This window comes from Carcharodon carcharias, chromosome 21, assembly GCF_017639515.1.
Source record: "Carcharodon carcharias isolate sCarCar2 chromosome 21, sCarCar2.pri, whole genome shotgun sequence".
NCBI classification, from domain to species: Eukaryota; Metazoa; Chordata; class Chondrichthyes; order Lamniformes; family Lamnidae; genus Carcharodon; species Carcharodon carcharias.
Genome location: NC_054487.1, coordinates 85,890,528 through 85,905,286, shown reverse-complemented (window position 1 = coordinate 85,905,286; position 14,759 = coordinate 85,890,528). Strand labels below are relative to the sequence as shown.

At 46.9% G+C, this 14,759-nt stretch overlaps 1 protein-coding gene across 2 annotated transcripts in view; it reads right to left on the bottom strand.

The window, feature by feature from the left end:
- LOC121293178 (cholinephosphotransferase 1-like) overlaps positions 1-13,966 on the bottom strand; it is a 28,531-nt gene extending 14,565 nt beyond the window's left edge. For both annotated transcript variants that reach the window (XR_005946450.1, XM_041215957.1), the window contains exons 1-4: positions 13,641-13,966; positions 5,280-5,427; positions 4,231-4,372; positions 108-192 (exon numbers count right to left, since the gene is read on the bottom strand). Coding sequence is in view for 1 of the 2 variants with exons in the window: in XM_041215957.1 (XP_041071891.1) it covers positions 108-192; positions 4,231-4,372; positions 5,280-5,427; positions 13,641-13,874 (609 nt within the window). In the remaining variant the exon portion in view is untranslated. The remainder of the gene's footprint in view (positions 1-107; positions 193-4,230; positions 4,373-5,279; positions 5,428-13,640) is intronic.
- Positions 13,967-14,759: the final 793 nt, after the last annotated feature.

Here is a 14,759-nt window from a genome sequence, read left to right as displayed (position 1 = left end):
CACAACTCCAATAAATACAAATTATTTCTTTGTACATGCAGCCAAATCTCTCACTGTAGCTCATCAACAGGGGTAGGCAGCCATCACTAAGTTAAAATACAGCTTACCTGGTAATCCCAAAGAGTAGCTCCTCCAATGGCAGACAAGAAAAAGATGAGCATTATGCAGATTTGAACTTCAGTTACATCAATTCTAATCGGATATAGAGAGATCAGCGGTTAAAACTGCTGTGAGTTAATAAACAATCGATCAGACACTGAACCAAACATTTAGCGGCTGATTCTAGAAAGGTAATTTTAAATGTGAGATTGTTAGATTTTTGTTAACCAAAGGTTTTAAGGGATATGAAGAAAAGGAGGTGTTGGGTCACAGATCAGGCCATGATCTGGTGGAATAGGCTTGGAACAGATGGAACAGGCTTGAGGGGCTGAATGGCTTTCTCGTGTTCCCAGGCTCCTGTCATGAAATGGGAGCATCAGCTGCCTGATGCACATGAATTGGAAAATCTCACGCATGCAGCCCACAACTCTCACTCAGGTGTTCCGATCATCAGTTATTTCACAATTTGGGTGACTGGGCGGGTTGGATGTGAGGCTTCCAATCGATTAACCTGCCCTTGTAGAATCAGCCAACTTAGATAATACACACAATAAGTCTGCGGAAACATCAAACAGCCACTTTAGGAACACGCGTGCTCTGTGTTGCTACAGTTTACATTGTAAGTTGGTCAGACACTCGGGTGCGAGTTGGTGCAGGCAAAATAGGGTAGAAATTCCTTTCATACTGATCAATTTGAAATGTCTAACACGCTTACACTAAATTCAAAATTTGTGTTATTTATAAGCAGGCTTTTACACCGTTTACCTTAAATGGGTGAACCTCTGAGATTCACAACGGTGCAAAAGGCCATTGCGCCCATCAAACCTAAACTGGCCCTTTGAAAAAGCTAGCCTACTCTTTCCTCACCACCCTACAGATTTTTCCCTTTCAAGTATTTATCCAATTTTGCAATTCTGCAATTGAACATATCAAAACTACAATAGTGAAAACTGTGTCATGAAAGCTGTGCAATAGTAAAAGCTTTTGGGTAAAGTGGCATAGTGGTTATGTTACTGGACTTGTAATCCAGAGGCCTGGATGATCCAAAGCCATGAAGTCAAATCCCATTACATCAGCTGGAGGATTTAAATTTGATCACTAAAATATGGAATAAAAGTGGTCGAGACCAAGAAACTATCATTGATTGTCGTAAAAACCCATTTGGTTCACTAATGCCCTTTAGGGAAGGAAATCTGCCATCCTTACCCTATCTGGCCTACATGTGACTCCAGACCCACAGCTACACTTAACTGCCCTCTGAAACAAGCCATTCAGTTATAATCAAGAAGGCAGCTCACCACCACCTTCTCTAGGGCAAATAGGAATGGGCACTAAATTGTGGCCTTGCCCAATGATGCCAACATCCTGTGACTGAATAAAAAGAGCTGTGCAGTTGAGCTGTGAAAGCTGTTCAGTAGTGCTCCCTGTGTATTGTTCTGGTTGATGTTTCCGAGGTTGCAAAGATAATGCTCTAGACTTCCAATTTTTTACCCAAAATGGCTCAATAACTTCGTGACATTAAGGGCCTATTAAATTCCATAGCAAAATGATTTTTGCAATAGTCCAAAACATTGCACAAGTATGTGATGTGTTCCCACCCCAGGTGCCACTTGTACAGAGAAACAGGTAGGATAGACCAGCAGACCCTTCAATCCTGGATCAGATGGTGTAACTCCGAGCCCTCACCCCATTCCTCAGGTCCACGCACTCCTGTCCCTGCATTCCCACCATCCGACATGCCTCCCCCAGTCCTTCGCATCGCCCTCTCCATCCCTCATGGACCTGCTCCACCCTAACACTTGTGATGCCGACTTGCAGGGGTGGGAAAAAACTACAGCCAATTTTCAAATAAAACTTGAAGAAATTGCTCCCTGATTCTTCAAGGCAACCTGGTCACCCAGGAGTTCATCGCTGGGTCGATAAAAACTTTCTCTCCTCTCACTGTCCACCGTGCTTAAGAGCAAAGGAGAGGAGCAAAAAAGGCCATTTCTGTCCTTCAAACTGATCTCAGAACTCAAAGATGGTCACAGGAGTAGAGTTATCTCTACTCCTTTAGACATTTAAAATGAACATCAATCATACTTATTCTGTCATGGGATGCATTTATTGCCCATCCCTAAATGCCCTTGAATGGCTGGCTAGGACATTTCAGAGGGCAGTTAAGAGTCAATTACATTGCTGTGGGTCTGGGGTCACATGTAGGCCAGACTGGGTAAAGGCAGCAGATTTCCCTCTCTAAAGTGAACCAGATGGGTTTTTACAACAATCGATGATAGTTGTCATGGTCACCATTACTGAGACTAGCTTTATATTCCAGGTTTATTAATTGAATTAAACCCACCAGCTGCCGTGGTGGGATTTCAACCCTTGTTCCCAGGGCATTAGCCTAGGCCTATGGATTACTCACCCAGTGACATTACCACTATGCCACCATCTCCCCCTATTATTGACATTAGGCAATAGGAGCTATCATTAGACTAAACGTATCAGTGTGTCAGATACTGAATTAGAGTGGGAACAGTCGAAATTGGCCCGTAATCAATCTGATAGTCTCTCATTACTGCCCGGACCTTATTTTCTTTTTCTTTCTGGTTCCAATATGGAGCTAGCATGAGTAAAAACACCCCTCAGGCTAGCAGAAACTCTGCATGTAATTCAGTGCCACCTCCCCTCCTCGGGGCAGTGTGTGTGTGCTTAGGCAGGAGATCGGTCATATACAGAAAAACACTCTCCGAACCTTCAAATTACCAAGCTGTGGGGGAGATTCAGGTATTAACCCTCACAGCAGATTCAGTTCTTGCTTGAACTTGAGAGGGAATTAATGGGGAGAGTAAATAATTACAGGGGCAGTTAAAAAAAAAGTCTTTGCACAGAGAATGGTTACAATTTGGAGTTCTGATGGAATCCAGAAGCTCTTTTAAACTCAGGATTAGATAATATGCTTGAGGGAGGAATGCTGAGTGTACAGGGAGTGAGTAAGAAAGTAGGATTACACTGGTTGGGATATTAAAGGACATGGCGAGCAGATGGGTTGTGGGATTACACTGCGTGGGGTATTAAAGGACATGGGGAGCAGACGGGAGAGTGGGATTACACTGCGTGGGGTATTAAAGGACATGGGGAGTAGACGGGAGAGTGGGATTACACTGCGTGGGATATTAAAGGACATGGGGAGCAGACGGGAGAGTGGGATTACACAGCCTGGGGTATTGAAAGATAAGGGAGCAAGCAGGGGAGCGGGATTAGGCTGGTGGAAAAAAACACCAGTGCACATATGATGGGCTGGATGGACTGCAGCAATTCAAGGGGGCATTTCACTGCCACCTTCTTGAAGGCAATTAAGGATGGACAATAAGTGCCGGGCCTTCTCAGCCACTCCTGCACCAGATGAACGAATAAAAAATAAATCTTTCCCCACAGGTATGATCTCCTAGTGCTGGTTTCAACCATAAGTCTTTCTGCACCTTTTCCAATGTCTTTGGGGGAGATGATGATATAGTAATGATGTCACTGGATTAGCAATCCAGGAGTCAGGCTATTGCTCTGAGGACACAACTTCAATTCTCATCATGGCAGCTGGTGGAATTTAAATTCAATTAATTAATAAAAAATTCAAATAATTTTTAAAAATCTAGAATTAAAAACTAGTCTCAGTAATAGTGACCATGGAAATATTGTCAATTTTCATAAAAACCCATCTGGTTCACTAATATCCTTTAGGGAAGGAAATCTGCCATCCTTACCTGGTCTGGCCTACATGTGATTCCAGGCCCACAGCAATGGGGTTGACTCTCAGCTGTCCTCTGAAATGGCCCAGCAAGCCACTCAGTTCAGGGGCAATTAGGGATGGGTAACAAATGCTGACCTTGTCAGCGGTGCCCATATAAAATAATTTTTTAAATTAGGAGACCAGGACTGTGCACAGCACTCCACGTGCAATCTCTACAAAATGCAGCTATAGGCAATGGTCAGCTCTGTGGTCTTATGCTCAGTTATTTCTGCATTTTCTACATTCCCAGACACAGCCTTTCCTAACCTCCACACACACGAGAACTATCCTGAAGGGCAGGTTCTGCATAAGAAATAAGCTGGGATTGGTGGGGTGGTGGAGAACAATTCATGAGGACCTACTTGCCAAATCGTAGAGATCCTGAAACGTAGGTTTGCCAGTGAGCACAATAGAACATAAAGATGCCAATGAAACAGCAGAAAAACATCAGGTCTGGATCTGTTCCCAGGCGAACGGCCAGACAGGAGCCCAAGCCAACCATAACTACAAAAATAAAAAGAAGCAATAGAGTTAAAAACACAAGAGAAAGCTGGCCAACAGCTCTCTAATGTCAGTTCTGAGAGAATATATTAAAGTTCGCAGAGAACGGTGGCTTTCGAAGTGATCAGAAATAAACTCTGAGCTAATTTCGATCTCTCGCTTTCCCTGACAATCAGCGTTAAGATGTTCCAGTCAACACTTCAACAAACACAGCTGCTGCTGTGACTGGAATGAGATGACAAAGTATTTACAGCAAGACAAAGGCCATTCAGTCCAACCAGCCCATGCTGGTGTTTCTGATCCACACAAGCCTCCTTCCACCCCTCTTCATCTCACCCTATCAGCATATCCTTCTATTGCTCCCTCCCTTGTGTGTGTTTGTAGCTGCCCCTTAAATGGATCTATACTGTTTGCTTCAACCACTCCCTGTGGTAGTGAGTTCTGCATTTCTCACCACTCTCTGGTTAAAGAAGTTTCTCCTGAATTCCCGACTGGATTTATTAGTGACTGTCTTAAATTAAGGTCCCTGACTCTGGTCTTCCCACAAGTGGAAACATCTTTTCTAGGTCTACCTTACCAAATCCTTTCATAATTTTGAGGTCACCCCTCAGTCCCCAGTGTCTTCAATCTTTCCTAATAGTTCAGTGTCATTGTAGTAAATATTTTTTGCATCTTCTCCAGTGCCGCTGTATCCTGTGTATATTATGGAGACTGGAACTCTGCACAGTATTCCAAATGCGGTCTAACCAACGTTTTACACAAGTTTAACATAACATCCCTGCTTTTCAATTCTACCCCTCTGGAGTATTTGGTTTGTTTTTATTTTTATGGCCTTATTGACCTGTGTCACTACACTTGGTGATTTATGCATTTGTCTCCCCAGGATCCTTTGCTCGCCTACCTCACGTACCTGTGGAAAAGGAATCACAGCCATGGTCAAAAAGCTCTCCGAGAGGAGAGCTGCTGTTGGTCCTTCGAGCTTGTTTGCCATCAATTGCATCCAAAGATTGGTAAATAAATAATCCCAGACCACACAGAATGTACACATAGGCTGGTGCCTGTAAAAAGGGAGGATATAAGGTCATAGATTAAATGGTCCAGTACAAAACTAACTTGTCAAGAGATGGTTTAATAAGCCAGGATTGATGAGGTGGTGGAGAACAATTCATGAGGACTTGTCATAGCACTCGTCAGATCAGATGATCAACTGACTGGAGAAGTAGGCTTGAGGGGCTGAATGGTCTCCTCCGGTTCCTGATACACCTTTTAATTATCTGCTGTGGCTCAGTGGGTAGCACTCTCGCCTCTGAGTCAAAAGGCTGTGGATGGTGAGTGAATTGGAGGGAAACTTCCAGACGGTGGTGTTCTCATCTATCTGCTGCCCTTGTCTTTCTAGGTGTAAGTGGTCGTGGGTTTGGAAGGTGCTGTCTAAGGAGCTTTGGTGAGTTCCTGCAGTGCATAAGGAGCTATTAGGGGAGATGACCAAAAGCTATGTCAAAGGGTTAAGTTTTAAGGAGTGTCTTAAGCAAGGAAAGAGAGGCAGAGAGGTGGAGATTTTCAAAGTGTAGGAACCTTGGCAGCTGAAGGCACAGCCACCAATGGTGAAGACTCTTATCATTTTTACACGATTCACAATTGTGTTATGAATGGGAAACTGCACCCATCATGCCTCCAAACATACCAGAACACAACACAAAAATTTAAAAGGCTTCCACTCAAGAGGGCCGGAATACAAAGGGATGGAAATCATGCTTCAGTTGTATGAAACTCTGGTCAGACTGCATCTGGAGCAGTGTGCAGTTCTAGGCACCACATCTCAGGAAAGATATTTTGATAATATCCATCCCCAAACTACACATCCATAAATCCACCTTTACATATCCATCATCCCCAACTGCACATCTATTGCCCCCCTCACTTATCCGTTGCTCTCCTCTCTGTATATTCATTGTCCCTCCTCCGCATATCCATTACCCCTGCATAGCCATCACCCTCTATATATCCATCGCCTCTATCGCATATCCATTTCCCCCCTCTCTGCATATGCATCACCTCCTGCATATCCATTTCACTCCTCTCTGCATATCCACCTTCCCTTGCATATCCATCACCCCCCCCATATTTATCAACCCCCTGCATACCATCGCACCCTCTCTCTGCAACTCCATCACAACTCCCACATAACCACTGCCCCACCGCATATCCTTCAGCCCTACACTGCATATCCATTGCTCCTCCTCTGCATATCAATTGATCCTACACTGCATATCTACCCCCCCGCATATCCATCACCCCTACAGTGCATATCCATCGCCTCTCCTCTGCATATCCATTGCACCCTCAGATATCCATCACCCATTCTCTGCATACCCATCCCGCCGCATATCCATCGCTTCTCCTCTACATATCCATTGCTCCTTCTCTATAAATCCATCGCCTCCCCCAATATCCATCGCCTTTCCACTGCATACCCACCCATTTTGTGCACTGTGTAAATGCACAGTGGAATCCTATTCTTGCATTAAAAATGAAAATAGGATAAAATATCATTGTGGAATTAATTACAAAGGGACAATAACATTAAGAAATAGCTATTTGTCATGACAGGATTATCATCAGATAGAAATGTATGGGGTGTGGAAATTCAATATAAGCTAATCATTAAAATGTGAGAAGGCTGGAGTGTACTTTAATTAATGTCAATGATAGAACAAATCATCTCCTGTTCCTGAAATTCTGAATTTACTAGTATAGAATGTAATAAATCTCAAATGAGCACCAGATATATAAATGCCTTTGTTAGCGAGCACACCCACAAACTGTTGCTTGGAGCTTACAGACAGAGATGGTGTGAGTGACAAGTTGTGAGATTCTAGATCTATGTGATAAGGATTGAAAAACTGGCACTGTTCTCCAAGGAGCAGAGAACATTAGGGGAGATTCAATAGACACGTTCAAAATTCTGAGGGCTTTTGCTAACAGTAAATTGGGAGAAACTGTTTCCAGTAGCAGCAAGGTCAGTAACCAGAGGACACAGGTTTAAGACAATGAGCAAAAGAACCAGAGGGGAGGTGAGATTTTTTTTAACCCACAAGCAATTATCTGTTCGCATTGAAAAGGAATGCACAGAAATAAAAGCAAATAGCTTTTACTTCTCTGCAACAGTTTGAATTACAAATAGGATTATACTGGCAAGACATTCTGTTTAAACATTAAAAACCATTGTGCTCTATATCACAGAGCACAACCATTCTCAGCTGATGTCCCAGACATGCTGTCCCTATTATGTGCTGCTTACAAATTAGCTTAACAATTGTTGTGCAAGTCTATCCATAGTCCAACCACTGCTTACAATTCCTGTTTTAGCTTCATCACAATTTTAACAACAACTTGCATTTATATAGCACCTGTAACATAGTAAAACATTTCAAGGTGTTTCACAGGAACATTATCAAACAAAATCTGACACCAAATCATATAATATCAATACAGGCAGCCAAAATTTGGTCAAAGACATAGGATTTAAGGAGGAGGGAGTTTTTTTTTAAGGCTGCAAGTTATTATGACTTGGAATATGCTGCCTGAAAGGGCAATGGAAGCAGATTTAATAGCGACTTTCAAAAAGTAATACAATGAACACTTGAAGGTGAGAAAATTTGCAGGGCAATCGGGTAAGAGCTGGAGAGTGGGGCCAATTGGATAGTTCTTTCATGGAGCCAACAGAGGCGTGATGATTCGAATGGCCTCCTTCTGAGCTGTATCATTTTGCAAGTCTATGAGGTTTTTTTCATTTGTTTTACAACTGAAATCAATTACGTCTGTACTCCCTGGTACAATTATCCCGACACCCTCTAAGCCTGCCTCGCCTTAAGTCTACATTTAGTCCTAATTGCACAAGAGGTTGACAGGTCGTATATTAACCCTTTAAGTACCTTAACAAACTAACAGAGAGGGTTAGGGAGGGAGTGGTGGGATGATAAAAGTTGGGGTTGTGCAAGAGGCCAAAACTGGACGAGTGCAGGTATCTCTGAGGGTTGTAGGGCTGGAGGAGATTACAAAGATAGGGAGGTGCAAGATCGTGAAGGGATATGAAGGTAAGGGTGAGAGCTTTAAATTAGAGTTGTTGCCAGACTGGGAGCCGGATGAGTTAGCCGGTGTAAACTGATAAGCCTCTTGTTCTGGATTTCTGAAGGTAGGTTTATATTTGGGTTCAGTTATGAGTTGATCTTATGATGAGGATCCTTAAGAAACTTTCCCCTGCTCTGCTGCCAATGACAGAGGTCTGCAATACTATAACCCAGGGGTGCCCAAACTACAGCCCACAGGCCAGGCATGGTTTGGGAGACCTGGCACTCCAGTCTCTCACTAAATAATGTCAGGGCAATCTGTATTTATACCTCTTGTTCATTGGTTTGACCTGTTTGAATGTTCCATCCCTGACAGCTCATGAAATGTCGAGATGACTAACATAGAGCAGCAGGGGATAGAGTATGAAATGGAGGAGGTGGTGACTGAGGTTGTGGTGACTCAGCGAGAGTGGTTCAGGGGGGTGGGGGGGTAGTGGAGGTAACAGCACTTGGTGAGGGTAGACAGTTGAGGGGCTGGTTTTCCTACTGCTCAAGTGAATGGAGAACAGCTTCACAATAACAACCTGTATTGATGTAACGCCTTTGAGATAGTACAACATCCCAAGGCACTTCGTAGAAGCATAATTCAGACAAAAAATGAAACTGAGCCACCTAAGGAGCCAATAGCTTGGTCAAAGAGGCAAGTTTTAAGGATTGTCTTAAAAGAGGAGAGAGAAGTGGAGAGATTTAGTGAGAAATTTACAGGCGTTAGGTTTAGACATCGGAGGCATGGCAACCCAATAGTGGAGTGATTAAAATTGGAAACGCACAAGAGGACAGAATATGAAGTATGGAACTGGGAGGACTTGGCAAGGGGTAAGTTTGATAAGATAGCTTTGCTGTTGGCTCTGACAGACAGGCAGGACAGAAAAAAGTATGACAGAAAATTGCTGCAGGAAGCAAGTGTTGCCTTTACGGGACACATGATGAACAAATGAATTCTAAATGGATGGTGTATTCAGTGTGTTCGCCTAGACTCACAGCTTTTGGTCTGAATGCAAAGCTCTACAATCCAGTTCACACACAACTAAATGATAAAAACAAAAAACTGCGGATGATGGAAATCCAAAACAAAAACAGAATTACCTGGAAAAACTCAGCAGGTCTGGCAACATCAACTCTTTTCTTCTCCGCCGATGCTGCCAGACCTGCTGAGTTTTTCCAGGTAATTCTGTTTTTGTTTCACACACAACTAACTTCACCAAAAGATCAAAGGGCAAAAGGAAAGTGGAATTCACTGATGGGCAGATTGAAAGGGTGTGTCATGAACAAAGTCAGCCTGGCGTCAACTCAGGCGTAGACATGATTCCTACCCTCTAACCTGCTGATTACAGCTAAAAGCCTCCTTTACTCAGCCACTGATGTTTTTTAACCTCTTGCAGAAGGCACAATGAAAATGCAGATAACATTAAGGTCTTATCTATGACTGGAAAATTATTACCATAAAAGCATGCAATCAAATCAGGTTTCCAAACCTTCTCCCCGCTTTACATAGAAAAGTGGGATTAGAAATTTGGAAAACTCAATCACTGCTCGACAGTCAGATTGGTGAGTGATCACAGGAGAATGAGAAATTCCTCCCATATCCGTGGGTAGGTACACTGAACCTGTCGTTTCTTTGTTTGCCAAAAGAGACACAGACATTTCTGCATTCAAAACCTTGCTTCAATCAAACCTTCCCCCCAGATGGGACACACACCCTACACCCTAAAACCCAGAGGAGAGTAAGAGACGACTTGATCGAAATATATAAGATCCTGAGGGCTCTTGACAGGATGGCTGGGAAAAGGGTGTTTCCTCTTGTGGGAGAATCTATAACTAGGGATCACTGTTTAAAAATAAAGGGTCGCCCATTGAAGACAGAGATAAGGAGAGTTTTTTTCTCTGGGGGTAATGAGTCTTTGGAACTCTGCTTCCACTGCCTTTTGTGGAAGAGAGTCTTTGAACACTTTTAAGGCAGAACTAGATAGATCCTTGATAAATAAGGGGGTGAAGGGTTATCACGGATAGTACAGAACGTGGAGTTGAGGTTACAATTAGATAGTCATGATCTTATTAAATAGCAGAGCAGGCTCGAGGGGCCGAGTGGCTTACTCCTGCTCCTAATTTGTATGTTTATATGTACGCTCACCAACGACACCACCACCCCCCCCCAACCAGTCCTGCCTCCCTCTAGCCTGCCTCAGCCCTCCTCTACAGCCTTGCCAGTTTCTGTGTTATATGTAACACACAGTACTGTACACAATGGTCATATGCTCTCATTGAAGATGGTCTGCGTTGTGGAAAGTTTGCTAGCTCCTGATAATGAAGTTCTAGGAGTTGTGATTGCACTCCAAATATCACCCTCTGTATAAACACCAATAAACTCAAAACTCAAAGATTCTGAAGTAAAATGTACAAGAAAACGAATGCCAGCTATTCCCTAGCTGTGTTTCTGACTGTGGCATGGTGTGGCCTTTCCCCAAGGGAAAAAGTGTTGCCAATCTGGAGAAAACAATAACTTGCATTTGTTCGCGGCCTTTAAACAGTGAAAAACATCCCAAACTGCTTCACAGCAACACAATCAAAACACTAACTTCAGGTCCAACATTTACACTCTAGATGACCCACTCATACAGCTTCCCACAGGGAGAAACTCAATGATGGAGTGAGACAGGACAGAGAGGGACCGTGATAAATGCCACAGGAAATTGGATGCTATAAATTCGAGAATGAAGAGGCTTAGGATTTGACAACAGCTGAATTGAGAAATTCTATTGAAGTTCGATGAAATTAAAATAAATCAAGAGCCATCCAAAGTGAATAGCTTGGGTACTCGATACTACATTTCATCTGCAGCACACAGGCCAGGATCAAGCCGCAATCAGACTCTCAGGCTGGGATCAAACCGGGTTCAGACGCTCAGACAAGGAATAGGCTGGGATCAAACACTCAGACTGGCATCAGACAATCAAGCCGGGATCAGGCACTCAGGCCGGGATCAGGCACTCAGGCCGGGATCAGGCACTCAGGCCAGCATCAGGCACTCAGGTGGGGATCAAGCACTCAGGCCAGCGTCAGGCCAGGAACAGGCACTCAGACTGATGTCAGGCACTCACAACCGTCATCGGACCAGAATCAGATGCTCAGACTGGCATCACACCGGGATCAGACACTCAAACCGGCATCAGGCCGGGAACAGACGCTCAGACCGGGATCATATACTGAGACCAGGATCAGGCGCTCAATTCTGGCATCAGACTGGCATCAAGCCCTCAGACCGGGATCAGGTATTCAGACCGGGATCATGCACTCACAACCGGCATCCAACCGGAATTAGATGCTCAGGCTGGCATCAGACCAGGGTGTGGTACCCAGACCGACATCAGACCGGGATCAGACACTCAGACTGGCATCAGACCAGCATCTGACCAGGATCAGACACCCAGACTGGCATCAGTCCAGGATCAAGCACTCAGACCGGGATCAGACACTCAGGCTGGCATCAGACGGATATCAGACACACAGACTGGCATCAGTCCAGGATCAAGCACTCAGACCGGGATCAGACACTCAGGCTGGCATCAGACGGATATCAGACACACAGACTGGCATCAGGCCGGGATCAAGCACTCAGACCGGGATCAGATGGGGATCAGACACTCAGGCCGGTATCAAGCCGGGATCAGGCACTTAGGCCGGCATCAGGCAGGGATCAGGCACTCAGGCCGGGTTCAGACACTCAGACCAGGATCAGATGGGGATCAGACACTCAGACTGGCATCAGGCTGGGATCAAGCACTCAAACCGGGATCAGGCACTCAGACCGGGATCAGACACTCAGACCGGGATCAGACACTCAGACCGGGATCAGACACTCAGACCGGGATCAGACACTCAGACCGGGATCAGACACTCAGACCGGGATCAGACACTCAGACCGGGATCAGGCACTCAGACCGGGATCAGGCACTCAGACCGGGATCAGGCACTCAGACCGGGATCAGGCACTCAGACCGGGATCAGGCACTCAGACCGGGATCAGGCACTCAGACCGGGATCAGGCACTCAGACCGGGATCAGGCACTCAGACCGGGATCAGGCACTCAGACCGGGATCAGACACTCAGACCGGGATCAGAAACTCAGACCGGGATCAGGCACTCAGACCGGGATCAGACTGGGATCAGACACTCAGACCGGGATCAGACACTCAGACCGGGACCAGACTGGGATCAGTCACTCAGACCAGGATCAGACTGGGATCAGACACTCAGACCGGGATCAGACACTCAAACCGGGATCAGACCGGGATCAGACACTCAGACAGGGATCAGACACTCAGACAGGGATCAGACATTCAGACCGGGATCAGACACTCAGACCGGGATCAGGCACTCAGACCGGGATCAGACACTCAGTCCGGGATCAGGCACTCAGTCCGGGATCAGGCACTCAGGCCGGGATCAGACACTCAGACCGGGATCAGGCACTCAGACCGGGATCAGGCACTCAGACCGGGATCAGACTGGGATCAGACACTCAGACCGGGATCAGACACTCAGACCGGGACCAGACTGGGATCAGTCACTCAGACCGGGATCAGACTGGGATCAGACACTCAGACAGGGATCAGACACTCAGACAGGGATCAGACACTCAGACCGGGATCAGACACTCAGACCGGGATCAGACCGGGATCAGACACTCAGACAGGGATCAGACACTCAGACCAGGATCAGACCGGGATCAGACCGGGATCAGACACTCAGACCGGGATCAGACACTCAGACCGGGATCAGACAGGGATCAGACACTCAGACAGGGATCAGACACTCAGACCAGGATCAGACCGGGATCAGACCGGGATCAGACACTCAGACCGGGATCAGACACTCAGACCGGGATCAGACAGGGATCAGACACTCAGACCGGGATCAGACACTCAGACCAGGATCAGACCGGGATCAGACAGGGATCAGACACTCAGACAGGGATCAGACACTCAGACAGGGATCAGACACTCAGACAGGGATCAGACATTCAGACCGGGATCAGACACTCAGACCGGGATCAGGCACTCAGACCGGGATCAGACACTCAGACCGGGATCAGGCACTCAGACAGGGATCAGACACTCAGACCGGGATCAGACACTCGCCTTACCTGCTCCCTGCCCTGGGGGCAGTGATAAACCAGGAGGAGGCAGCTCAGGAGGTTACAGGCCAGTCCGATCAGGGTGATAGAGTTTGGGGCCAACCAGGGAGGGACTCTCTCCAGGAGCCAGACCCAGAATCGCTGCAGCGGCGGCTCGAGCAGGGAGCGGCCGGCCGCCCGGTACCGGTGATCCTCCAAGCGCTTCAACTGCGCCTCGCTCAGAGGCTGCAGCAGCCGCCCCATCCCCGGCAACCGAGAACCGCCACCCAGTAAGCCAAAAGGCCAGGCTGCGGCCCCGAAACAGCGCCTAGGCCCCGGGAGGAGGGGCTTGGAGGGAGCTGGAGAGGGGCGCGCCCTGGAGAGGGGCGGGGCTTTATGAGGGGCGCGCCTGGAGAGGGGCGGGGCTTGGAGGGGGGCGCGCCTGGAGAGGGGCGGGGCTTGGAGAGGGGCGAAGCCGAGAAAGGAAGAAGGGCGGGGCCAGGAACAAGGGGAGGGCGCTGGAGAGGGGCGGGGCATGGTGAGGGGCGGGGCCGGGAAAGGGAAAGGGGCGAGGCCGATATTGGGAGAGGGGCGGAATGGTGAAAGGGAGGGGGCGTGGCCTAGAAAGGGAGAGGGGCGTGGCCGAAAAAATGGAGAGGGGCGGGGCCTGGAGAGGGGCGGGGCCGGGAAAGGGAAAGGGGCGAGGCCGATATTGGGAGAGGGGCGGAATGGTGAAAGGGAGGGGGCGTGGCCTAGAAAGGGAGAGGGGCGTGGCCGGGAAATGGAGAGGGGCGGGTCCAACGATGGGAGAGGGGCGGGATGGTGAAAGGGAGGGGGCGGGGCCTAGAAAGGGTGAGGGTCTCTGGAGAAAGGGGGAAGGGTCTAGAGTGGGAACAAAAACAAAAATACCTGGAAAAACTGGTTTGGGGGAGGGGTGGGTGGGACAGGTAGAGCTGGATAGAGGGCCAGTGATAGGTGGAGATAACCAAAAGATGTCACAGACAAAAGGACAAAGAGGTGTTGAAGGTGGTGATATTATCTAAGGAATGTGCTAATTAAGGGTAGAAAGCAGGACGAGCAAGGTACAGATAAAAACAAAAAAACTGCGGATGCTGGAAATCCAAAACAAAAACAGAATTACCTGGAAAA